This window comes from Amblyraja radiata, chromosome 21, assembly GCF_010909765.2.
Source record: "Amblyraja radiata isolate CabotCenter1 chromosome 21, sAmbRad1.1.pri, whole genome shotgun sequence".
NCBI lineage: Eukaryota > Metazoa > Chordata > Chondrichthyes > Rajiformes > Rajidae > Amblyraja > Amblyraja radiata.
The window spans coordinates 5,181,422-5,207,887 of NC_045976.1; the positions used below are offsets into that span (position 1 = coordinate 5,181,422).

Here is a 26,466-nt window from a genome sequence, read left to right on the forward strand (position 1 = left end):
CTGGAGCAGATGCCACGCAATGTGCCGGTCAGCTGGGTATTGCCGCACCATCTGTCGTCTGTGGAAAAGTTAGTCTAACATCGGTAGTGGGGAAACTGCTAGAGTCAGTTATTAAAGATGGGATAGCAGCACATTTGGAAAGTGGTGAAATCATTGGACAAAGTCAGCATGGATTTACAAAAGGTAAATCATGTCTGACGAATCTTATAGAATTTTTCGAGGATGTAACTAGTAGCGTGGATAGGGGAGAACCAGTGGATGTGGTGTATCTGGACTTCCAGAAGGCTTTCGACAAGGTCCCACATAAGAGATTAGTTTACAAACTTAAAGCACACGGCATTGGGGGTTCAGTATTGATGTGGATAGAGAACTGGCTGGCAAACAGGAAGCAAAGAGTAGGAGTAAACGGGTCCTTTTCACAATGGCAGGCAGTGACTAGTGGGGTACCGCAAGGCTCAGTGCTGGGACCCCAGCTATTTACAATATATATTAATGATCTGGATGAGGGAATTGAAGGCAATATCTCCAAGTTTGCGGATGACACTAAGCTGGGGGGCAGTGTTAGCTGTGAGGAGGATGCTAAGAGACTGCAAGGTGACTTGGATAGGCTGGGTGAGTGGGCAAATGTTTGGCAGATGCAGTATAATGTGGATAAATGTGAGGTTATCCATTTTGGTGGCAAAAACAGGAAAGCAGACTATTATCTAAATGGTGGCCGACTAGGAAAAGGGGAGATGCAGCGAGGCCTGGGTGTCATGGTACACCAGTCATTGAAAGTGGGCATGCAGGTGCAGCAGGCAGTGAAGAAAGCGAATGGTATGTTAGCTTTCATAGCAAAAGGATTTGAGTATAGGAGCAGGGAGGTTCTACTGCAGTTGTACAGGGTCTTGGTGAGACCACACCTGGAGTATTGCGTACAGTTTTGGTCTCCAAATCTGAGGAAGGACATTATTGCCATAGAGGGAGTGCAGAGAAGGTTCACCAGACTGATTCCTGGGATGTCAGGACTGTCTTATGAAGAAAGACTGGATAGACTTGGTTTATACTCTCTAGAATTTAGGAGATTGAGAGGGGATCTTATAGAAACTTACAAAATTCTTAAGGGGTTGGACAGGCTAGATGCAGGAAGATTGCTCCCGATGTTGGGGAAGTCCAGGACAAGGGGTCACACCTTAAGGATAAGGGGGAAATCCTTTAAAACCGAGATGAGAAGAACTTTTTTCACACAGAGAGTGGTGAATCTCTGGAACTCTCTGCCACAGAGGGTAGTCGAGGCCAGTTCATTGGCTATATTTAAGAGGGAGTTAGATGTGGCCCTTGTGGCTAAGGGGATCAGAGGGTATGGAGAGAAGACAGGTACGGGATACTGAGTTGGATGATCAGCCATGATCATATTGAATGGCGGTGCAGGCTCGAAGGGCCGAATGGCCTACTCCTGCATTTAATTTCTATGTTTCTATGTTTCTTCCAGACCAACATCTTTGACCACACGACCACACGTCCATCGGGCAGTTGTCAGCATGGAACAGCCTGCAGGCACTGCAAGACAAGGACTCCATGTGGCACGTTTCCCTGAGCAGACTGTGCAGCTCGTCTGGTGAAATACCTTAATGCCAGAACTCACCAACAAGCACCAAGACTTGCTGTGGCTAGGGGATGCTAGTGGAGAGGTGTGTGTGTGTGAGCGTGAGCGTGAGCGTGTGTATGTGTTGTGTGAGTTTGTTGTGTGTGTGTGAGTGCGTATTGTGTGTGTGTGTGTGACGCTGCCAGTGTAGTTTGTGTGTATGTGTGTGTGAGAGAGATACTACCAGCCAGGTATGAGTGAGTGACAGACAGACAGACAGACAGACAGACAGACAGACAGACAGACAGACAGACAGACAGACAGACAGACAGACAGACAGACAGACAGACAGAGAGAGAGAGAGAGTGCCAGTCAGGTCTGTGTGTTGAGTGTGTGAGAGGCGTTCCCAGAGGTGCCAGGCAGCTCAGTGTGAGTGTTGTGTGTGTGTGTGTGTGGCGGTGCCAGACAGCTCAGTGTGTGTGTTGTGTGGCGGGGACTGTGTATGTGTGAGTTGCCGCCCGCGGGCACACATTGACGATGCCGACACGGAGCGGGCTGCTGGTTCGAGACGCTGCCCAGCTCGTCCTGGTTTGTGTGGGTGGCGAACAGTACCTGACCAGAGGTGACATGCGGGACGTGGCGCTCATTGCTGGCGGTAGCCTTGTGATCGGAAGGTAAAACGCAAAAAGACCATTCCTCGGACTGGAGCGAACTGTTGGAGCAGTGTCCGGGGTTGGGGGCCGGGTGCGGGTCTGTGAGCTCTCCTCTCCCCGCCCCTCTCCCGCTGTCCTACGGAGCTCTGACCGCCCCCGGAGCCACTCCACCTCTCCCTGTCCCACAGTGGAGGATAAAGATCTTTGCAACAGAAAGGCTATCCTGCTCGGCAGATGTTCCGAGTCGTTCACCAGTTCTCGGAGCAGAAATTGGCCATTCGGCCCATCAAGCCTACTCCGCCATTCCATCATGGCTCATCTATCTTTCACTCTCAACCCCATTCTCCTACCTTCTCCCCATAACCCCTGACACCCAGACTAATCAATAATCTATCTATCTCCGCTTAAAAATATCAATTGACTTGGCCTCCACAGTCTTCTGTAGCAATGTTACAAAATTTTGAGATTTTAAAAATCAAGTCTGCAATTTATCCCATCAGATAAAGCATAAAAAGAAGTTTAATTTGACACCTACTTCACTTTCATATCTTCAGTATTAAAAAAGTTATGCCCATTTTCATACTCGGAAATTAACATCTTGTTCCCTATTGCTTTTCCATTGACAACACAAAAGCTGTGATCGAGGACAGTCAAATGGCCATAACTTTATTAAAAAATTAAGAGAACTGAAAGGAATTTTCAGTTATTATAGATTGAAGCATTCTGAAACAAATATGAAACAATCTTTTGTTCAAAAGGGAACTGCAGATGCTGGAAGTGGATCTTCCGGCGGAAGTGGATCTTCCGGCGGATGATCTTACTTGGATGACTTGAAATTAAAGCATATAATTAATTAGTTATCCAATTGTAGCTAATTCTAAAATTCAATTACTAGATTTAAACATCTATCAATTTCTTAAGCAAATATTTACATTTTTAAATAGCCTAAATGTCCAAATAATATTCACACAAAAATTCACAAAATAACATGATTTTTAAATTCGTCATTAATTTATAGGCCAAATGGAAGGAATTTAGTATTAAATTGCTGTAAATTAATGGCCATTTAAATCATCTTGCGAGTGAGATTTTGTGGAATGTGCTGGTTTGGAACGTTGCGGTTGCAGTGAATTTGTGTCCCATGTCGGCATGAAAAATACTGCCGGTTCGGATGGGCTCCAAGTTACCTTCTCGCAACTTAAAAATTTGACTAAACGCATCTTAACAGCCTACCTTGCCTTGTCCCCTACGTGAGATCTGACCCGTTGTCAGCGTTCATGGCTTTAGAAGATGATTTTTAATTTACTCCAATAATTAAATTATCCAGCGTTAATTTTAATAAACTTAATGAAACGGCAGTCGAAGTGATTTTTCTTTAGTAACTAAACAGCCTAACAGAGATCGATTTGAATAGGCTGCAGAAAAATCGCATTTTAAACCCGCCCCCCTCTCAAAGGCGCCAAAGTCGCGCACACGGGCAGCAGCTGAACTGCAGCCCCGCTGAAGGTAAGTTTTGCAACATACCTAGGCAATGAATTTCACAGATTCGTCACCCTCTGACTAAAGACATTCCTCCTCATCTTCCTGAAGGTACATCCTTTTATTCAGAGGGTGTGCCCTCTGGTCCTAGATTCCTCCACTAGTGGAAACATCCTCTCCACATCCACTCTATCCAGGCCTTTCACTATTCGGTAAGTCTCAATGGGGTACCCCCTCATCCTTCTAAACTCCAGCCAGTACAGGCCCAGTGCGGTCAAACGCTCATCATATGTGAACCCACTCACTCCTGGGATCATTCTCGTAAACAGCGGTAGAGCTACTGCGCTGGAGACCCGGGTTCGATTCTGACTACGGGTGCTGTCTGTACAGAGTTTTTTATGCGTTCTCCCCGTGACCTGCGTGGGTTTTCTCTGGGATCTCCGGTTTTCTCCCAAACTCCAAAGACGTACAGGTTTGTAGGTTAATTTGCTTTGGTACAATTGTCAATTCTCCCTAGTGTGTGTGATAGTATTAGTGTGCGGGGATCACAGGTCGACGTGGACTCGGTGGGCTGAAGGGCCTGTTTCCGCGCTGTCTCTAAACTAAACAACACTAAACATGGCTGTATGTGGGATCGTTCTGTGGGTATCCCCCTGTGGCCATCTGTGATGTGTCCTGCTGTCTGTACAGCTGCATAGGAGGCAGCCACCACAGAGCCACACGCTGCTCCTGAGGACTAAGGTGGCTCTGTCCCTGTCTTACAGAGATGGGCTGATTGAGGCTGTGGGGCCTGCGGATGTTATCCAGTCCCGGTACCGAGGAGTGGAGTTTGACCAAGAAATAGACGCGAGTGGAATGTGCGTCCTGCCCGGTTGGTATCTCAATGAACGCCCCGATCCAGTGCTTCCCATTACGTTGCGGACAGCATCCCAGTCTGATAGCTTTCTTTCTCTTCTGTCTCAAATTGATTGTTCCAGGACTGGTGGATGCACACACACACCCGGTCTGGGCTGGAGACCGAGTCCATGAATTTGCCATGAAGGTAACCCAAGCCAATGAGCGGGGTTGGGGTTGGGGTTGGGAGGGGGAGGTGTGGTCTAGTATTTATTTGTCACATGTTCTGAGGAACAGTGAAATTCATTTCTGTACACAGTTCAATAGACAATAGGTGCAGGAGTAGGCCGTTTGGCCCTTCGAGCCAGCACCGCCATTCAATGTGATCATGGCTGATCATCCCCAATCAGTACTACGTTCCTGCCTTCTCCCCATATCCCCTGACTCCGCTATTTTTAAGAGCCCTATCTAGCTCTCTCTTGAAAGCATCCAGAGAACCTGCCTCCACCGATCTCTGAGGCAGAGAATTCCGCAGACTCGCCACTCTCTGTGAGAAAAAGTGTTTCCTCATCTCCGTTCTAAATGGCTTACTCCTTATTCCTAAACTGTGGCCCCTGGCTCTGGACTCCCGCAACACCGGTAACATGTTTTCTGCCTCTAGCGTGTCCAAGCCTTTAACAATCTTATATGTTTCAATGAGATACCCTCTCATCCTTCTAAACTCCAGAGTGTACAAGCCCAGCTGCTCCATTCTCTCAGCATATGACAGTCCCGCCATCCCAGGAATTAACATTGTAAACCCATGCTGCACTCCCTCAATAGCAAGAATGTCCTTCCTCAAATTAGGGGACCAAAACTGCACACAATACTCCAGGTGTGATCTCACTAGGGCTCTGTACAGCTGCAAAAGGACCTCTGCTCCTATATTCGATTCCTCGTTATAAAAGCCAACATGCCATTCGCTTTCTTCACTGCCTGCTGTACCTTTCGCTTTCTTCACTGCCTTCAGTACAAGCATCATGATACATTAGCACCTAGATACATCTTAGATAAGCATCTCAGATACAGTACAATGTATAGCAGTCGTACACTGAGACAATGTACAGAGTCACCAGTTAGGTGCCATTTTCAAGTCCCAGTTGCTGTAAGTGCCGGGATCTTGATCTGACCATGAAGGTCTGTTGTCCTGGCGGTCGGTGTTGCAGGGTTGGCCTGGCCTAGCGTAGCCATGGTGTCCTCCACCGCTGTAGGCCGTGTCCGGTCCACGCACCCGGCCTCTCGAAGAGTCGGTCGCCCAAGCGGAAGGGTAGAGCTATCGACAGGGAAGGACTTGGGATGAAGAGGAGGGGTCTCGGAGAGAACACTAGGAACATGGGTCAGCTGACTCTCTCAATTGGACACCAAAGAACACAATGGCCTCCTCTGGAGAAGAACGTGTGATCTCATCTCCACCCTCTCACCTCCCCATAGCAACCTTTCACCCCTTGCTTATCATCCATTATCTGTTGTGCTGTTGTATTTAATCAGCCCGTAAAACTGCAGAGAGTAAGAATTTAAATGTTCCTGCACCAGTTTCCTCCCCATCCCAAAGACACTCGGGCGTGTAGGTTATTTGGCCTCTTTAAATGAATTGTGATTCCATAGAACACAATGCATCTTTAAACTAAACTAAACTAAACTAAACCAAACTAAATAAGTCTACTTATGAATTCAGGTCGGGAATGGGAAGGCATCTGATCCGAAACATCACCCATCCTTTTTCTCCAGAGATGCTGCCTGATCCGCTGAATTACTCCAGCACTTTGTGTCTATTTTCTAATTCTAACTAACACTTGGATGAACTGACTGGTTAGCACACAACAAAAGTCTTTCACTATACCTCGCTACACGTGAGAATAAACTAAACTAAACTGGCCCTGGCTTTGATCAGGGGCGGGTGCGGACTCAACGCTGCAGAATGTCTGGGTTTATTTTTACAGCTGGCGGGGGCATCGTACATGGAGGTCCACAATGCTGGAGGAGGGATACACTTCACCGTGGAACACACCAGGAAGGCTACAGAGGAAGAGCTGCTAGCCAGCTTGAAGCAGCGGCTGCTCTCCATGCTGAGGGCAGGGACCACGCTGGCCGAGTGTAAGAGTGGATACGGTCTGAATCTGGACACTGAAGCCAAAATGCTCCGCGTGATCGAGCAAGCTCGAAGGGATCTCAGCATCAGCATTTCGTCCACATACTGTGGTGCTCATTCTGTCCCCAGGTACCATTTACTGTTCAAAACACAACTTCATCTAAGTTTTATTTCCTATGGGTTTTTAAGGTGGAAAAAGTGCAGAGATGACCTTAAACCCAAGTCCTCTAGTTCCTGATTCCCAGCGTGAACAAGGGTCTCGACCCAAAACGTCACCCATAGTGGGGTTGCATGTAAGGTCATCGGGTCAAAGGACGTGACGCACGGAGTAGCTCAATCCTTCTGGAGGACATGGCAGCCTCCGGCATTCACTGCTAACACACAAAATGCGTACTTTCTTACCTGTTAAAAAACGCCAAAATGGTCAATTTTTGCGCTGTAAATAATTGTGGAGAGTGACTGAGTGCTCTGAACCAAATGCTCTAGTATCTTTGCTCTGAACCCGAGCAACAAGGTGTAAGCGGCTGAAGGAACGCATCCCTCAGGACAGCCCCCACTCTCCCCCCGGGGTCAGCGCTGTCCGGCCACGGCCACGGCCACAGGGTCTCCCCCTGTGCAGCCGCACTGTCACGGGCTGTGGGTCAGCAGCGGCCACACACGGGACCGGGTGGAGCGGGCGGCAGCTCCGGGCAGCGGACACACGGGGACACAACCCCGGCAACGTCCCCGTCAGCTGCAGCAGAGTTGGGACAGTTTGGTCCCTCCGCCCACCCAGGGTCACTGGCCACGGCACCCCCGGTGGTCCAGTGAATCCCCCCAATGCAGCCAGTCAATTGGCCTCCACCGCCCTCTGAGGCAGAGAATTCCACAAATTCACAAGTCTGTGTGAAAAGGTTTTTCCTCACCTCTGTTCAAAATGGCCTACCCCTTATTCTTAAACTGTGGCCCCTGGTTCTGGACTCCCCAACATCGCAAGCATGTTTCCTGCATCTAGAGTGCCCAATCCCTTAATAATTTTATATGTTTCTAAAAGATGACCTCTCATCCTTCTAAATTCTAATGAATACAAGCCCAGTCGCTCCATTCTTTCATCATATGACAGTCCCGTCATCCCGGGAATTAACCTCGTGAATCTACGCTGCACTCCCTCAATAGTAAGAATATCCTTCCTCAAATTAGGAGACCAAAACTGCACACAATACTCCAGGTGTGGACTCACCAGGGCCCTGTACAACTGCAGAAAGACCTATTTGCTCCTATACTCAACTCCTCTTGTTATGAAGGCCAACATGTCATTAGCTTTCTTCACTGCCTGTTGTACCTGCATGCTTACTTTCAGTGACTGGTGTACTAGGACACCCAGGTCTTGTTGTACTTCCCCTTTTCCTAAACTGACACCATTCAGATACTAATCTGCCTTCCCGTTCTTGCCTCCAAAGTGGATAACCTCACATTTATTCACATTATACTGCATCTGCCATGCATCTGCCCATTCACCCAACCTGTCTAAGTCACTTTGCATCCTCATAACATCCTCCTCACAGTTCACACAGCCACCCAGCTTTGTGTCATCTGCAAATCTGCTAATGCTACTTTTAATTCCTTCATCTAAATCATTGATTTATATTGTAAATACCTGCGGTCCCAGCACCGAGCCTTGTGGCACTTCACTTGTCACTGCCTGCCATTCTGAAAGAGACCCGTTAATCCCTACTCTTTGTTTCCTGTCTGCCAACCACTTCTCTATCCATATCAATACCCAACCCACAAACCATGTGCTCTAATTTTGCCCACTAATCTCCTATGTGTGACCTTGTCAAATGCTTTCTGAAAGTCCAGGTAGACTACATTCACTGGCTCTCCCTTGTTCATTTTACTTGTTACATTCTCAAAAAATTTGAGAAGATTAGTCAAGCATGATTTCCCCTTCGTAAATCCATGCTGATTTGGACCGATCCTGTTACTGCTGTCCACATGAATCTTTGATAATTGACTCCAGCATCTTCCCCACCACCGATATGAGGCTAACTGGTCTATAATTTCCTGCTTTCTCTCTCCCTCCTTTCTTGAAAAGTGGGATAACATTAGCTACCCTCCAATCCACAGGAACTGATCCTGAAACTATAGAACATTGGAAAATGATCACCAATGCGCCCACGATTTCTAGAGCCACCTCTTTGAGTAACCTGGGATGCAGACCAGCCCTGGGGATTTATCAGCCTTCAGTCCAATCAGTCTACCCAACACCATTTCCTGCCTAATGTGAATTTCCCTCAGTTCCTCCGTCACCCTAGGTCCTCTGTCCACTAGTACATCTGGGAGATTGTTTGTGTCCTCCTTAGTGAAGACGGATCCAAAGTACCTGTTCAACTCATCTGCCATTTCCTTGTTCCCCATAATAAATTCACCTGTTTCTGTCTTCAAGGGTCCCACTTATTTTTTTCTCTTAACATACCTAAAGAAGCTTTTACTATCCTCCTTTATATTCTTGGCTAGCTTACCTTCATACTTCATCTTTTCTCCCCGTATTGCCTTTTTAGTTACCTTCTGTTGATCTTTAAAAGTTGCCCAATCCTCTGGCTTCCCGCTCATCTTTGCTGTGTTATACATCTTCTCTTTTATTTTTATTCTGTCCTTCACTTCTCTTGTCAGCCACGTTCGTCTCTTACTCCCCTTAGAATCTTTCTTCCTCTTTGGAATGAAATGATCCTGCAACTTCTGTATTATCCCCAGAAATACCTGCCATTGTTGTTCCACTGTGATCTCTGCTAGGGTCCCTTTCCAGTCAACTTTGGCCAGCTCCTCCCGCACGCCAACATAGTCCTATTTGTACAACTGCAATACTGACAATTCCGATTTTACCTTCTCCCTCTCAAATTGCAGATGAAAACTTATCATGTTATGGTCACTACCTTCTCATGGCTCCTTTACCTTGAGTTCCCTTATCAAATCCGGTTCATTACACAACACTAAATCCAGAATTGCCTTCTCCCAGGTAGGCTCCAGTACAAGCTGCTGTGGGAATCCAATTAAAATATTGTCTACTTTATCTACAAACACTCGACCCTCCGCGGCAACCAGCGTTCACGGAAGGCCTCCTGAGCCCTCATGGACACCGTGTGTGTGCTCCCTCTCCATGGACACGCGGGCACGGACGTAGGCCCAGAAGAGGGGCAGGCAGTCGGCCTAGACAGAACACTCGATTACCCGCTGCATGGACCCGTGAACGGCCATCTTGGCCAGGCCCAGGAGCAAACCGGCAGGGATTTTCCTCTTTCCTCTACCGCTCTGCCCAAAACCTCTGATGATTTTGAGAACATTCCCATGCACTCTGTATAATTTCTCACCTAAGGCAACGTTCTGTTAGATCTCACCTGCACCTTTTGTACAGCCTTGATATCCATTATATATCGTGTTGTCTTTAGAGTTGTGTGCAGTATCCCAGAACTCCCTTAAAGCCAAGTATGACCTCTTTGCTTCTGTACTCTCTGACTCTATACTCTCTAACCCTACTTTTTACCGGCCTTCTCAATTTATCCTGCTACCATCATTAGATTTGAGTTCATATATCCTCCCACATCATGTGTAAGAAAGAACTGCAGATGCTGGTTTAAATCAAAGGTAGACACAAAATGCTGGAGTAACTCAGCGGGTGAGGCAGCATCTCTGGAGAGAAGGAATGGGTGACGTTTTGGGTAGAGTGTCTTCTCCCTCCAGATCATTTTGGTCCTGAGCTGCAGTTATGATTCTATCCTTCACCTTTGGACGGTACGGTGGCGCAGCGGTAGAGTTGCTGCCTTACACCGCTCACTGTGCCAGAGACCCGGGTTCGATCATGGCTACGGGTGCAGAGTTTGTGTTCTCCTCTGCATGGGTTTTCTCTGTGAACTTTGGTTTCCTCCCACACTCCAAAGACGTACAGGTTTGTAGGTTGGTACACAAAAATGCTGGAGAAACTCAGCGGGTGCAACAGCATCTATGGAGCGAAGGAAATAGGTAGCGTTTCGGGTTTCAGCCCGAAACGTTGCCTATTTCCTTCGCTCCATAGATGCTGCTGCACCCGCTGAGTTTCTCCAGCATTTTTGTGTACCTTCGATTTTCCCGCATCTGCAGTTCCTTCTTAAACAGGTTTGTAGGTTAATTGGCTTGGTATAAATGTAAAAATCATCCCTAGTGTAGGATAGTGTTGATGTGCGGGGATCACTGGTCGGTGCGGACTTGCTGGGCCAAAGGGCCTGTTTCCGCACTGTATCTCTAAACTAAACTAAACTTACATTGTCTCCCATTGTTCCTCATCTTACATTGCATAATTGAGTTGAGTTTAGTTTATTGTCACGTGTGCCGAGGTACAGTGGAAAGCTTTTGTTGCGTGCTGACCAGCCAGCGGAAAGGCAACACATGATTACAATCGAGCCGTCCACAGTGTACAGATACATGATAAAGGGAATAATGTGAATAACATTTAGTGCAAGATAAAGCCAGTAAACTCCGATCAAAGATAGTCCAACAGCAACATAATATCTTTGCTGGTAAATCCACAGCCTCACAACACCTGAGACACTGGTTCAATCCCGAGGGTTTCCAATGAAGTAGATAGTAGCTCAGATAGTAATTCATGTGCCTATCCATTTCACCAGTCTATGTATTTCTGAAGCCTGTTATCAATTTTATTACTTACATATTTCTGGGTTATATTGTTCTTCTATGCCATAAGAAAATGAAAAAATATGGCCTGTATACTCTAGTTCAGATCAATGACATACATCAAAAAGCAATTTGAGTCATTTTTATAAATATTTTATTTCTAAGACCGAATTTAAAAATGATTGAAAACTACACACATTGAAATATTTTACAGTCTATGCCTTTGAATGAATATTGGAATATAGCACTCAGAATAAAGTTGCTGAAAATGTGATTCTCTTACTACAGAGGCAAGACGATGGCGGAAGCAGTGGATGCAATCGTTAATGATCAGCTGCCCAAACTGAAGGAGATGATGGAGAATGGTGAATTTCACATCGACAATATCGATGTTTTCTGTGAGAAAGGAGTCTTTGACCTGGAGGCCACCAAGACTATTTTACAGGCTGGAAAAGAGTTAAATCTCCAGCTTAATTTTCATGGTGATGAACTTCATCCAATGCAGGCAGCCGAGGTAAAGTGGGATATATTGACAGCGCAGGTGAACGCAGAGCTGTGCCTTGATCTCCATGTTATAATATTAATTGTATTTTAGTTTGTATGAAGAAGGGTCTCGACTCAAAATGTCATTCCTCCTCTCCAGAGATGCTGCCTGTCCCGCTGAGTTGCTCCAGCGTTTTGTGAATGTCTTGCATTTTAGTTTAGTTTAGAGATACACCTCACTGGTCGGCACGGACTCGATGGGCCAAAGGGCCTGTTGCACACTGTATATCTTTTTTTTTCACTTTAGTCTTTATTGCTTTTATGCATACACAAATAAAACACAAATATAACAATGAAACACACAACAATGCAGTGAAACGTACAACAGTACAGCGAGGGGCTCAGTTTACAACTAATAATGCAGTATACAGAACTATTTTCTTATTAAAACATTTTCCAATAACTTACATTATTGTCAATAATATTATAGAGTTGATATCTTTATTTCTATACCTAATCCATTTTTCCCATTTTCTGTTAAACACGTCTTCTTTCACTCTTAGAGAATATGTCATTTTTTCCATGACAAATATTTCCTGTGCTATGTCTAACCATTGTCTAAGTCTGGGTGTGTCTGCTGCAAGCCAGTTTCTTGTAATGGCCTTTCTGCCAGCTGTGAGTAGGATTTTAACCAAGTAATGATCTTCCTTCAGCACCACTATATTTATGTTACCCAGGTATAAAATGGAACACTTCTTGTATCTGTAAAGTGTGAAATAAAACATACAGATGAAAAAGTTCCCCTTCAATGGTAAATAATGCAGAAAACATATAATGTCAGCAGCGTAAAGGTACAGATGAGCATGATGAACTGGAACACCATTCTTGGCGAGGTCTCTTGTTTGCCCAAATGTTCATTTGACCTTGTGATACCGCAACTATTAGTTTAGAGATACAGAGCGGAAACAGGCCCTTCGGCCCACCTAGTCCACACCGTCTAGCGATCCCCGCTCATTAACACATTCCTACATTTATACCAAGCCAATTACACTTCAAACCTTAATTTTTTGGAGTGCGGAGGAAACCGGAGATCTTGGAGAAACTACAAACTCCGCACAGACAAGCACCCATAGTCGGGATCGAACCGGGGTCTCTGGCGTTGTAAGCGCTGCAAGGGAGCAACTCTACCGCTGTGCAACTGTGTAGACTTGTCTTCCGTTTGACATTGTTTCAGCTGGTTGGATCAGGAAATTTGCGAATGTCAGAAGTCTAACAACAAATATCAAGACAAATAAATAGTTGGTGGTGAGGAGGATAGGTGTGGGCTACAGGATGATAGTGATCAGTTGGTAATATGGGCAGAACTATGGCATGTGGAATTTAATTTTGATAAATGCAAAGATATCCACTTTTTTGAGGATGAATAAGTGCATATATAAGGGTGTTTGGGAGTACTGTAAGCGCTGTAAGGCAGCAAGTCTACCGCTGCGCCACTATGCGCCTACAATTATTGGTACTATTACTATTTATTTACTTACTATTGCAAGTTACTTACTATCGTGGCCCTATAGGTAAGCGGCCGATTCGGAGTTCCAAGCCGCTGAGGTTGGCCTCCCGTTCTGACGTCGGAGTTCCAACATCCCAGCGAGTGGGCCTGAGCAGCGGGCTGCCCGTAGCGGCGACTGCGGAGGGCTCCAGAGGCCCCGACCACGGGTGAACATCGGAGGAAGAGACTGACTTTGGTGCCATCCCTCACAGTGGGAAACGTTTGATTCTGCTGTGTGGGGATGTTTTATGTTGAACTCTATCGTGTGTTGTGCTCTTTATTTTATTTGTATGACTGTATGGTGATCACATTTCACTGTGCCAACTGGCACATGTCACAAATAAATGCATCTTGTATCTTGGAGTGAATCATAGCACTGTGGACGGGACGTGGGCATTCCAGTGCAAGGATTACCTGTCAGTGCCCCTGACGATAAATCTCTTTTACTCTACAGCTCGGCGCTGAACTTGGTGCTGCTGCCATAAGCCACCTGGAGGAAGTGAGTGATGCTGGAATTGCAGCCATGGCAACCGCTAAATCATGTGCTGTGCTCCTCCCAACCACTGCATATATTCTGAGGTATTGTGCTTTACGTCGGACACTTTTTTTTAGTTTAGTTTAGTTTAGAGATACAGCACGAAAACAGGCCCTTCGGCCCACTGAGTCTGTGCCAACCAGCGGTCCCCGCACATTAACTCTATCCGACACACATTAGGGATAATTTACAATTTTACCAAAGCCAATTAACCTATAAACATGCATGTCTTTGGAGTGTGGGAGGAAACCAGAGCACCCGGAGAAAACCCACACAGGTCACGGGGAGAAGGTACAAACTCCGTACAGACTTACCGAATAGTGAAAGGCCCGGATAGAGTGGATGTGGAGAGGATGTTTCCAATAGTAGGAGAGTCTAGGACCAGAGGCCATAGTCTCAGAATTATAGGATGTTTCTTTTGTAAGGAGAGGAGGAGGAATTTCTTTAGTCAGAGGGTGGTGAATCTGTTGAATTCATTGCCACAGACAGCTGTGGAGGCCAAGTCACTGGGTATTTTAAAGGCAGAGATAGATAGATTCTTGATTAGAACAGGTATCAGAGGTTATGGGGAGGAGGCAGGAGAATGGGGTTAGGAGGGAGAGATAGATCAGCCATGATTGAATGGCGGAGTAGACTAGATGGGCCGAATGGCCGAATTCTGCTCATATCACTTACGAACATGCACTTATATATTTCAATTTGATGGAATGAGAAGAACGAAAATATTCTTCAACTGTGGAAAAGTTTAGTGAATGTTTTGCTCCTCTCACGAGACAAGCCTTCTCACTGATGAACGAACAAGCAGTTCTGGTTCAGTGAAGTTCGTCCCCTTTAATCTGGCTCTGTTTACATGAGGTAATGATTCACCACAGAGGTATCAGTTCCACTTTTATAAAGGCCAAGAGAATTATAGGTGAACCATTCAGTCGATATGAGTTATAACGGCAAACATGTTTTGTGAGCGTAGGCCGTTTATGAGGCTGGGATTATCACAGCTCTAACCAGAGGATTCAGCAAGGAATTAAAGTCCAGTTCTCCAGGCTATGTGAAGTTATCTGACCTTACTTTACCTTATGAATGAAAATTATGTTTTAGTTCAGTTTAGTTTATTGTCATGTGTACCAAAGATGTATAGAAGTGTGAAAACGCACATCTCCAGATTCAGGGACAGTTTCTTCACAGCCGTTATCAGACAACTAAACCATCCTCTCAACAAGTAGAGAGCAGTCCTGAGCTACTATCTACCTCGTTGGAGACTGTCAGACTATCTTTGATTGGACTTTACTGGACTTTATCTTGCACTAAATGTTATTCAGGTTATTCCCTTTATCATCTAAAACAATTAGACAGGTACATGGATAGGACATGTTTACAGGGATACGGGCCAATTGTAGGCAGGTGGGACCAGTGTTGATGGGACATGTTGTTCAATGGGGGCACATTTGGCCAAGGGGCCTGATTCAACGCTGTGTGACTATGTATTTGTACCCTGTGGATGGCTCGATTGTAATCATGTATTGTCTTTCTGCTGACTGGTTAGCACAGAGCAAAAGCTTTTCACTGTACCTCGGTACATGTAACAATAAACTGAACTAACCGAAGTTTAGTTATATAGTTATATTTTTATATATTTAGTTATATAATATAATGTATGACATGTACAACACGATTGACAGAAAAAGGTAATGAGACACCAATGGACATTAAGTCTAGGAACCAGAAGTATTTGTAGAAGTGAATAAACAATAGACCATAGGTGCAGGAGTAGGCCATTCGGCCCATCGAGCCAGCACCGCCATTCAATGTGATCATGGCTGATCATCCACAATCTGTACCCCGTTCCTGCTTTCTCCCCATATCCCCTGACTCCGCTATTTTTTAAGAGCCCTATCTAACTCTCTCTTGAAAGCATCCCGAGAACCCGCCTCCACTGCCCTCTGAGGCAGAGAATTCCACAGACTGAAGTTGCAGAGGACCACAAATGAGATGCAGTGAGACCAGAGGTTTAAGGAGATTAATTACACAGGCCCAGATAGTGACCAGTGAATGGAATGCCGTCTATGATGGGTTTAATGGATAGAGTGACTCTTCACCAAGGTCACAGGAACCTTTGCCGATAAATGATTTGAAACTACCAACACTGCAAACATGCCAATCATTTTTAATACATTTTCAGGCTTAAAACCCCACGGGCTCGAGATATGCTTGATGCTGGAGTGATTGTTGCTCTGGGCAGTGACTTCAACCCGAATGCACACTGTTTCTCAATGGTAAGTGAAGCTATTTTATATTTTGATCATTATTTTTTGCGGATTAACAAAACTAGCATTGACCATATCCACCTCAGAGTTAACACAAGGGTCTAAACAGCCCGATTTTACTCCCCTCCCTACTTGTAATTAGATTTGCACAAAATTTGTTCTGTGTGAATTTAAGATTGCACTGGGCCTGTACTCGCTGGTGTTTAGAAGGATGAGGGCGGACCTCAATGAAAATCACCAGATAATGAAAAACCTGGAGAGAATGAATGTGGAGAGGCAGAGAGAGGGGGTATGCAATTGTTACTTGAAATTAGAGAAATCAATATTCATACCCCTGGTTTGTATGTTGCCCGAGTGAAATACGAGGTGTTGTTTCTCCATTTTGCGCTGGGCCTCACTCACACTGACTGTGGAGGAGGCCCAGGACAGAAAGGTCAGTGTGGGAATGGGAGGGGGAGTTAAAGTGTTTAGCAACCTGGAGATCAGGTAGGTCAAGGCGGACTGAGCGGAGGTGTTCAGCGAAATGATCGCCCAGCCTGCGCTCGGTCTCGCTGATATATAGTGCCATAAATTGAGGGGAAAATACAGATAAATATGCGGTGGAATCTTACACATCTAGGGGATTATTTGGGGCCTGGTTTAAAATGTTACCTGAAGATTTCCCCATGTTGTGCAAGTCCCTTTGTATTGCTCAGTATACACAGGAGTCCGAAATAGTAGTTGAAACGAAAAGTCCATTACTTAAAGGGGAATTAAATGCCTCAACAAACCTTTAACAATACATATAGAATCATAGAATCTTACAGGGTGGCAACAGGCTCTTCGGCCTAATTTGCCCACACAAGCCAACATGTCCCATCTACACTAGTCCCACCTGCCTGGGTTTGGCCCATATCCCTCTAAACCTGTCCTATCCATGTAACTTTGGAAAGAGTTTAAATAATATACTCAGTAGATTATCGTTATAGCAATACCAGACAACAATAAATTTGAGGCAATTACTACACTCAAATAATGACTGAATATTTATTTTATCGTAAAAGATTCAGTTATATCTGTGCTATAAAAGATAATGTACGGAGGACAGATCTCAACGAACCTACCAACGTCAATGACCAACGCTAATTTAGTTTAGAGATACAGCGCGGAAACAGGCCCTTTGGCCCACCGGGTCCGCGCCGACCAGCGATCCCCGCACACTAACACTATCCTACATACACTAGGGATCATTTTTACATTTACCAAGCCAATTTACCTACATACCTGTACGCCTTTGGAGTGTGGGAGGAAACTGAAGATCTCAGAGAAAACCCACGCGATAACCATATAACCATATAACAATTACAGCACGGAAACAGGCCATCTCGACCCTTCTAGTCCGTGCCAAACACGTATTCTCCCCTAGTCCCATATACCTGCGCTCAGACCATAACCCTCCATTCCTTTCCCGTCCATATAACTATCCAATTTATTTTTAAATGATAAAAACGAACCTGCCTCCACCACCTTCCCTTGAAGCTCATTCCACACAGCCACCACTCTCTGAGTAAAGAAGTTACCCCTAAACTTCTGTCCCTTAATTCTCAAGTCATGTCCCCTTGTTTGAATCTTCCCTACTCTCAGTGGGAAAAGCTTATCCACGTCAACTCTGTCTATCCCTCTCATCATTTTAAAGACCTCTATCAAGTCCCCCCTTAACCTTCTGCGCTCCAAAGAATAAAGCCCTAACTTGTTCAACCTTTCTCTATAACTTAGTTGCTGAAACCCAGGCAACATTCTAGTAAATCTCCTCTGTACTCTCTCTATTTTGTTGACATCCTTCCTATAATTAGGCGACCAAAATTGTACCCCATACTGCAGAATTGGCCTCACCAATGCCGTACAATTTTAACATTACATCCCAACTTCTATACTCAATGCTCTGATTTATAAAGGCCAGCACACCAAAAGCTTTCTTTACCACCCTATCTACATGAGATTCCACTTTCAGGGAACTGTGCACAGTTATTCCCAGATCCCTCTGTTCACCTGCATTCTTCAATTCCCTACCATTTACCATGGGGCGATCATGGGGAGAACGTACAAACTCCGTCCAGACAGCAACCGTAGTCGGGATCGAACCCGGGTCTCCGGCGCCGCAAGTGTTGTGAGGCAGCAACTCTACCGCTGCACCACCGTGCCGCCCAATTTAGTCAGCATGTCACGGTTCATCCACTGGCCTGAGTCATCCATGTCGCTTCAGTTTGGATGAGAGAGGAAAGGAAGATGGATCACTCAATAACTATTTAATCATTCCTTGGGTAAAACATTAGAGCTGGTATTAAAGTCCAGAAGCCGTCTTGCACCATTGACCCAAATACAAAGTGTTGTCTCAGTCTGAAGAAGGATCTCGACCCGAATCATCACCCATTCCTTTACTCCAGAGATGCTGTCTATCCCACTGAGTTACTCCAGCATTTTGTGTCTATTTTCAGTGTAAACCAGCATTTGCAGTTCCTTCCTACACAAAGTTAAAAGGCAGGACCAGCCCAGCTAACCCACCATGCATCCTACACATCACACCTCAAAAAGGCTGCCAGCATCATCAAGGATCCACATCATCTTGGCCACTCACTCATCTCCCCGCTGCCTTCAGGTAGAAGGTACAGGAGCCTGAAATCTGCAATGTCCAGATTCAGGAATAGCTACTTCCCCACAGCCATCAGGCTATTAAACTCAACTCAAACAAAACTCTGATCATTAATAGCCCATTGCACTTTATCTGCTTATTTATGTGTGGGTATATATATATATTCATTGGTAAATGGTCACACTGATCTGTTCTGGTCTGTTCTATATTTATTTATGCCTACTATATTCTGTTGTGTTGAAGCAAAGCAAGAATTTCATTGTCCGATCTGGGACACATGACAATAAACTCTCTTGAATCTTGAATCTTGAATGCCAGCACATCATATATAATATTCATTTCCTCTCCTGTTCTGGAAGATGTCAATTATAAATTATCCTTAGTGTGTGCAGGATAGATTTAGTGTGTGGGGATCGCCTGTTGGTGCACACTCGGTGGGCCGATGGGCCTGTTTCCTCATTGTGTCTCCAAATTAAACTAAATTAATGTAAAAATAATCAAATAAGCTAATAAAACACTGACATTTTCTTCTCTGACCTCAAATGGTCAATGTCATGTGTGTATTCAAATTGGGATGAGTAAGAAAGGAATGATCTGCACTGATTTTACATGATTAATAGAATGATGCATTTAATGAATACTAGACTAAATGGGACCCTGTGGGTCCCAGTCACACGCAGGCAATATTCCACCACTCACCCATAGCCCTAACTGCGCAGGCGCGGCTCATTTCCCCTCATCCCCCAGCAGTCCCTCCTCTTCATCCTCCCTCTTCTTTCCCCTTCCTCCTCCCCTCCCCTAATCTCTCCCTCACCTGGGTGGGGGGGGGGGGGGGGGGGGGGGTGGGGGGCTGTGTGGGAGGTGGAACCTTCAAAACCTTCATAACTTTTGTCCTATTTCACTGATCGGAACAAAACTTAGTTGACTTGCAGCAGAGAAGAATGGTGAGCAAGGTGGCGAAAAATTGTAGCGCTTTGGGGGATCGTTTTTATGCAAATTTAATTACAATGCAGACAGGAAGTGGTCAAGATTAGAGTTTTAGTAATATATAGATAGATACAGAATAGAAGATGAACAAATGCTTTCATCTTTTGTATGTGGTTTATTGGGGGAGAAAAACTATGAACTTAAGATTCAACAGTCCCATTCTTTTTCTTTAATACAAAGAACTTTTATTCAATTAAACACAAATACAAGAGTAATAACAAAATCGAAACTGTGGAAATTGAAAATTTCCTCAGTCTGAAGAAGGGTTTCGACCCGAAACGTTGCCTATTTCCTTTGTTCCATAGATGCTGCCGCACCCGCTGAGTTTCTCCAGCATTTTTGTCTACCTTCGATTTTCCAGCATCTGCAGTTCCTTCTTAAACAAATTGAAAATCAAGCCAGTTTACAAATATCAATCAAACAGTTATCAACTTTATCAACACCACACCCGACCCCCTCGGCGACCAGCGATCACGGAAGGCCTCCAGAGTCTCATATGGCTAACTTACAGCGCTAGAGACCCAGGTTCGATCCTGACTACGGGCGCTGTCTGTACTGAGTTTGTATGTTCTCCCCGTGACCTGCGTGGGTTTTCTCCGGGAGCTTTGGTTTCTTCCCACGTTCCAAAAACGTACAGATTTGTAGGTCAATTGGCTGGGTATAAATGTAAAATTTGTCTCTGGTGTGTGTAGGTTAGTGTTAGTGTGCGGGGATCGCTGGTCGGCGCCCATAGGCCTGTTTCCGCGCTGTATCTCTAACCTGTGCTTGGTGCACTGCTCTTTGCCCACAGCCGATGGTGATGCACATGGCGTGTGTCACCATGAGGATGAGCATGGCTGAGAGCCTCATCGCCGCCACCATTAATGCCGCCCACGCACTTGGAAGGTCCACGTCTCACGGCTCCCTGGAGGTGGGCAAGGAAGGCAACATCATCATCATTAATGCACCCAGGTATGGCAAGATCCAAGGGTCAAGAGAACAAGACCATTCAATTGGCATATATACCCACAACTGACGTATAGAAGATAGACACAAAATGCTGGAGTAACTCAGCGAGACAGGCAGCATCTCTGGAGAGAAGGAATGGGAAACAGCACCCACCCAGTCCTTCTCTCCAGAGATGCTGCCTGTCCCGCTGAGTTACTCCAGCATTTTGTGTCCACCATGAAATTCATATTGCTGCCACTTTACAAACCTGCAAATGCAATAACACACATTTAATATATAATTGTTACACTGCAATATATTGTTTATATAAGGTCATAAGGCCATAAGTGATAGGAGCAGAATTAGGCCCTTTGGCCCATCAAGTCTACTCCTCCATTCAATCATGGCTGATCTATCCCTCCTCCTAACACTATTCTCCTGCCTTCTCCCCATAACCCCTGACACCCGTACTGATCAAGAATCTATCTATCTCTGCTTTATATATATTGTCATACAGTTGTTATTGTTATACGTATATATTGTTATACTGTAAAACTGTAATATATATATGTTAACCGGCAACTGAATCATCCTAAAGGGCCTGTCCCACTTGGGCGACCTAGTCCCCGAGTCCAGAAGAGTGCCTTCGCCATTCAAGCTCGAGGGCACTCGCCTGGAAAGCCTCGAGCTGGGTCGACCGGACGCATTGAAACCGCGAGCTGGATCGACCGAACCGCAAGCTGCATCTACCGACTGCACACACACAAACACATCGCGAAGGTGGGGGCCAGGGACAGCAGAGGAGCGCTGTCTACGCGATGAAGAGGAAAGTAAACGGCTGCCACAGAGTACCGTAATACAACTAGAGAGCAGTCCTGAACAGCTAATTACCTCATTGATGTCCCTCGGACTATCCATGAACGGACAACTGGCTTTACCTTACACTAGACATTATTCCATTATCGTGTAAATGACGATAGTAATCATGTATTGTCTTTCTGCTGACTGGTTAGCATGCAACAAAAGCTTTTCACTGTACCTCGGTGACAATGAACTAAACTGAAACTGAAATAATCAATAAATTACAATAAATTAATAACTGTAATAAGTAGTAACCAGAATAATGGACAAACCATAGTCTGTATTGCAACCTAAGACACAGTCCATAGAAGACCGAACTGTTGAGGTTAATGTGCAGGAAGGAACTGTAGCTGCTGGTTTACACCGAAGATAGACACAAAAATGGAATAGGTGACGTATTGGGTCTTTTTCAGACTGGGGGAGGTGTGGAGGGAAGAAAGTGGTGAGGGGGTGGATGTAGTTTCCTAAAATTAGATAATTCAATGTTCACACCATTGTGGTGTAAGCTACCTGAGAGGTGCTTTTGCTGGAGTCTGTATGTAGCTTCACTCTGGCAATAGAGGAGGCCCGGGACAGAAAGGCCAGCGTGGGAATGGAAAGGGGTGACAGGGACTGGATAGGCCAGGTTTAGAGGGACAAGGGCCAGGCACAGGCTAATGGGACTGGCTCGATTAGGCAAATTGGTCAGTAGGGACTAGTTCAAGTGAGTTTATTGTCATGTGTCCCTGTATAGGACAATGAAATTCTTGCTTTGCTTCAGCACACAGAAAATAGTAGGCATTTACTACAAAACAGACCAATGTGTCCATATACCATAATATAAATATATACACACATGAATAAATAAACTGGTAGTGCAAATTACAGATAATGGGTTATTAATAATCAGAGTTTTGTCTGAGCCAGGTTTAATAGCCTGATGGCTGTGGGGAAGTAGCTATTCCTGAACCTGGTTGTTGCAGTCTTCAGGCTCCTGTACCTTCTACCTGAAGGTAGCAGGGAGATGAGTGTGTGGCCAGGATGGTGTGGGTCTTTGATGATACTGCCAGCCTTTTTGAGGCAGCGACTGCGATAAATCCCCTCGATGGAAGGAAGGTCGGAGCCGAGGTTGGACTGGGCAGTGTTTACTACTTTTTGTAGTCTTTTCCTCTCCAGGGCGCTCAAGTTACCGAACCAAGCCACGATACAACTGGTTAGCATGCTCTCGACTGTGCACCTGTAGAAGTTAGAGAGAGTCCTCCGTGAGAAACCGACTCTCCGTAATCTTCTCAGGACTAGTTGGACTGAATGGCCAGTTTCTGTGCTGTACACATGTGTAGTATATGCAGAAAGAATTTCACCGTGCGGTTGCATATGTGACCGATAAAGCACCATTGAATTGTGAAATTGCAGAGGCACGTTATTTGAAGGATGTGGTTAATGCAGGGAACACTCACAAGGTTGAACGAAAGATGGCCTCTCCAGCGACATCAATTAAACATTTCATTAAAGCTTACTTTGGTTTAGTTTAATTTAGAGACATAGAAATTTAGAAACAGGCCCTTCGGCCCACCAAGTCTACACCGACCAGCGATCCCTGCACATAAAAAATTCCCCACACACACACAGGAGGGACAATTTACATTCATACCAAGCCAATTAACCTACAAATCTGTACGTCTTTGGAGTGTGGGAGGAAACCGAAGATCCAGAACCAGGGGCCACAGTCTTAGAATAAAGGGGAGGGCATTAAGAATTGAGGTGAGAAAAAACTTTTTCACCCAGAGAGTTGTGAATTTGTGGAATTCCCTGCCACAGAGGGCAGTGGAGGCCAAATCACTGGATGGATTTCAGAGAGAGTTAGATAGAGCTCTAGGGGCTGGTGGAATCAAGGGATATGGGGAGAAGGCAGGCACGGGTTATTGATTGGGGCCGATCAGCCATGATCACAATGAATGGCGGTGCTGGCTCAAAGGGCCGAATGGCCTCCTCCTGCACCTATTTTCTATGTTTCTATCTTGGAGAAAACACAGGCTGGTCATGGTGGGAACGTACAAACTCTGTACAGACAACCACACGTAGTTGGGATCAAACCCAGGTCTCTGGCGCTGTAAGGCAGTAGCTCTACCGCTGCACCACCGTGCCGTCTTTAAGTGAGGTGTTATTCCTTTCCAAAGCTTGTCCCGATACTCTTTGGAGAAATGGGCATTGCAAAAACTCTCCTGGAGGCTGGTCGTAGCTTATGATATCTGTCCATCATATCCCAGAGTTTAACTTATGTGCTTCTTTAAATGTTACATATGATAAATCAGTGAATTTTTATTGTCATTGTTTTTCTTGTCTAGATGATTTATTTAATTATTTATTATAATAATAATTATTATATTATTATTTATATACTGTTATTATCGAGCTAAATTATATTCCTCTTTGTTACAAGATCCTCAAGATAACTTAACATTCCGAAATTGAAGATCTAAATAAAATCCTTTCCTATTCGAGGCCGTATACAAATGCTTCAACAAATGCTTTTCTCTTTTTTAAAGGTGGGAGCATTTGATTTACCAGTTTGGAAATCATCGGGACATAATCAAGTATGTCATCACCAAAGGAAAAATTGCACACGAAAATTAAGTTGTCTCGGTTATTAATATTCAGATCCTCGCCTGAACTCCGAACCATTCTGAAGGACTGATTATGAATTTGAACACCCGTGTTATTGGCAGCCATGTTTCACGTTTAAAATGGCCCTCATACAAACATGGACAAGAGAAGGCGATGAAGATTGATGGCTTCTAGGATAATCAGATATCATGTGAAAAATATCTTAATGATAGAAACATAGAAACATAGAAACATAGAAAGTAGGTGCGAGAGTAGACCACCAGGTCCGTCGAGCCCGCACCGCCATTCGCTCATGGCTGAACACTAAACAGACACACTTACCCACAAACAGTAGACACAAGACACAGAACACAAGACACTACCCTCCCCTTTATACCGCTATCACCCCTCTCCACCCCAAGAACCTCGTGATCTCCCGGGGGAGGCAAAAAACCGGATAAAAACCCAGGTCCAATTCGGGAAAAAAATCCGGGAAATTCCTCTCCGACCCCAATCCAGGCGATCGACACTTGTCCAGGAGATCACTCAGGTCTTACTATACTAACCATACCTAGGTCCATATCCCTGCCCTCTCCCCGTAGCCCCTTATCCCCTTGGCAGCTAAAAAACCATCTATTTTAGTCTTAAATATATTTAAAGTTTCTGCTTCCACTGCTCCCTGGGGCAGTGAATTCCATAAATTAACCACCCTCTGGGTGAAGAAGTTCTTCCTCATCTCAGTTTTAAAAGAGCCCCCCCTTATTCTGCAACTATGTCCCCTAGTTCTAGTTTCCCTGATCATTGGGAACATCCTCGGTGCATCCACCCGATCAAGGCCCCTCACGATCTTATATGTTTCAATGAGATCGCCTCTCATTCTTCTAAACTCCAAAGAGTAGAGTTCCAGCCTACTTAACCTTTCCTCATATGTCAATCCCCTCATTGCAGGAATTAATCTTGTAAACCTTCGCTGCACTGCCTCCAGGGCTAGTACATCCTTTCTTAAGTATGGATTGATTCATTGACTCAGATTTTGCCATATCTTTAAGGGCCTGGTAATAATTTCAAAATATCCCATAAATAAATGCTCTCTGAAATAAATAAATGATGTGGTGGTTTGCGATGTGATTCTACGTGAAGGTGGCATTTGTCTAGTGGACAGGTCAACGTTTGCTCTTGTCGATCATCTGTTGCCTGTCAGTATCTTCATGACCTTCTGCTAGAGTGAAAGGCTCTGGCATACAAACCATGGCAGCTGTCTGCACCAAATGAGTTGGTTGATGCTGGGTTTAGTTTAGTTTAGTTTAGAGATACAGTGCGGAGCAGGCCCACCGAGTCTGCACCGACCAGCGATCCCCGCACATTAACACGACCCTAGGTACAATTTACATTTATACCAAGCCAATTAACCTACTAACCTGTACATCTTTGGAGCATGGGAGGAAACTGAAGATCTCGGGGAAAACCCACGCGGCCACGTGGAGAATGTATAGAACATCCGATCTATCATTGCTGAAGACAGGAACGGCCAAGGAATTCACTTTTCCTCTCTATATCAAATTACTTTTGATGTTCTTCAGAATAGCTTCACAATGTTGGAACCTCAGATCAGATCTGTAAGGTAATGTTCCCAGCATTGAATGTGGAACATGCTGGGTCATAAGGATGGAAAATATGAAGGAATACCATTTTCTGCAACCAGGCGTCAACAGAGGTGCTCATTATTGAGCCATTCAATTAGTTCTTAATCTATGGTTCTTAATATGATTCTTAACTCTGTTGGATTTAATATTTTTTAGAAAGACAGCATGGAAACAGGCGCTTCAGCCCACCAAGTCCGTACAGACCAGCGATCCCCGCACATTAACACTATCCTACACACACACTAGGGACAATTTACATTTATACCAAGCCAATTAACCTACAAACCTGAACGTCTTTGGGATGTGGGGGGAAACTGGAGTTCCCGGAGAAAACCCACGCAGGTCGCAGTGAGAACGTACAAACTCCGTACCTCCAGCACCCATAGTCAGGATGGAACCCGGGTCTCGGGCGCTGTAAGGCAGCAACTCTACCGCTGCACCACCGTGCCGGCCGATGTTATGCCACTTTCGCATCCACTCCTTGTACACTATAAGTAATTTTACAGAGGCCAATTATTGACCTATAAAACCCAACCGTTTGGGATGTGGGAGGAAACCAGAGGATTAGGAGGGAACCAGTGCAAACGTGGAGAGAGAACACAGGGAGAACATGCAAACTCCACATTGACAGCATCTGAGATCAGGATCGAACCAAAGTCGCTGGCGCTGTGAGGCAGCAGCTCCACCAGCTTTGTCTGTAAACTGTATT

At 45.1% G+C, this 26,466-nt stretch overlaps 1 protein-coding gene across 2 annotated transcripts; it reads left to right on the forward strand.

The window, feature by feature from the left end:
- The first annotated feature begins 1,941 nt into the window (after positions 1-1,941).
- amdhd1 (amidohydrolase domain containing 1) lies at positions 1,942-25,220 on the forward strand. 2 transcript variants are annotated; one of them, XR_004415194.1, is made up of 10 exons: positions 2,102-2,238; positions 4,461-4,567; positions 4,674-4,738; positions 6,510-6,787; positions 11,591-11,816; positions 13,786-13,910; positions 16,043-16,136; positions 20,534-20,694; positions 24,057-24,342; positions 25,126-25,220. XR_004415194.1 is itself a non-coding variant. In XM_033039410.1 (9 exons), exons 1-9 carry the CDS (start codon positions 2,102-2,104, stop codon positions 24,142-24,144), a joined length of 1,281 nt encoding a protein of 426 aa, XP_032895301.1. In that variant the 5' UTR covers positions 1,942-2,101; the 3' UTR covers positions 24,145-24,341. The 2 variants fall into 2 exon arrangements, 1 of the variants encoding a protein (XP_032895301.1); XM_033039410.1 differs by lacking the exon at positions 25,126-25,220 and having other exon boundaries at positions 1,942-2,238; positions 24,057-24,341.
- The last annotated feature ends 1,246 nt before the right edge of the window (positions 25,221-26,466 follow it).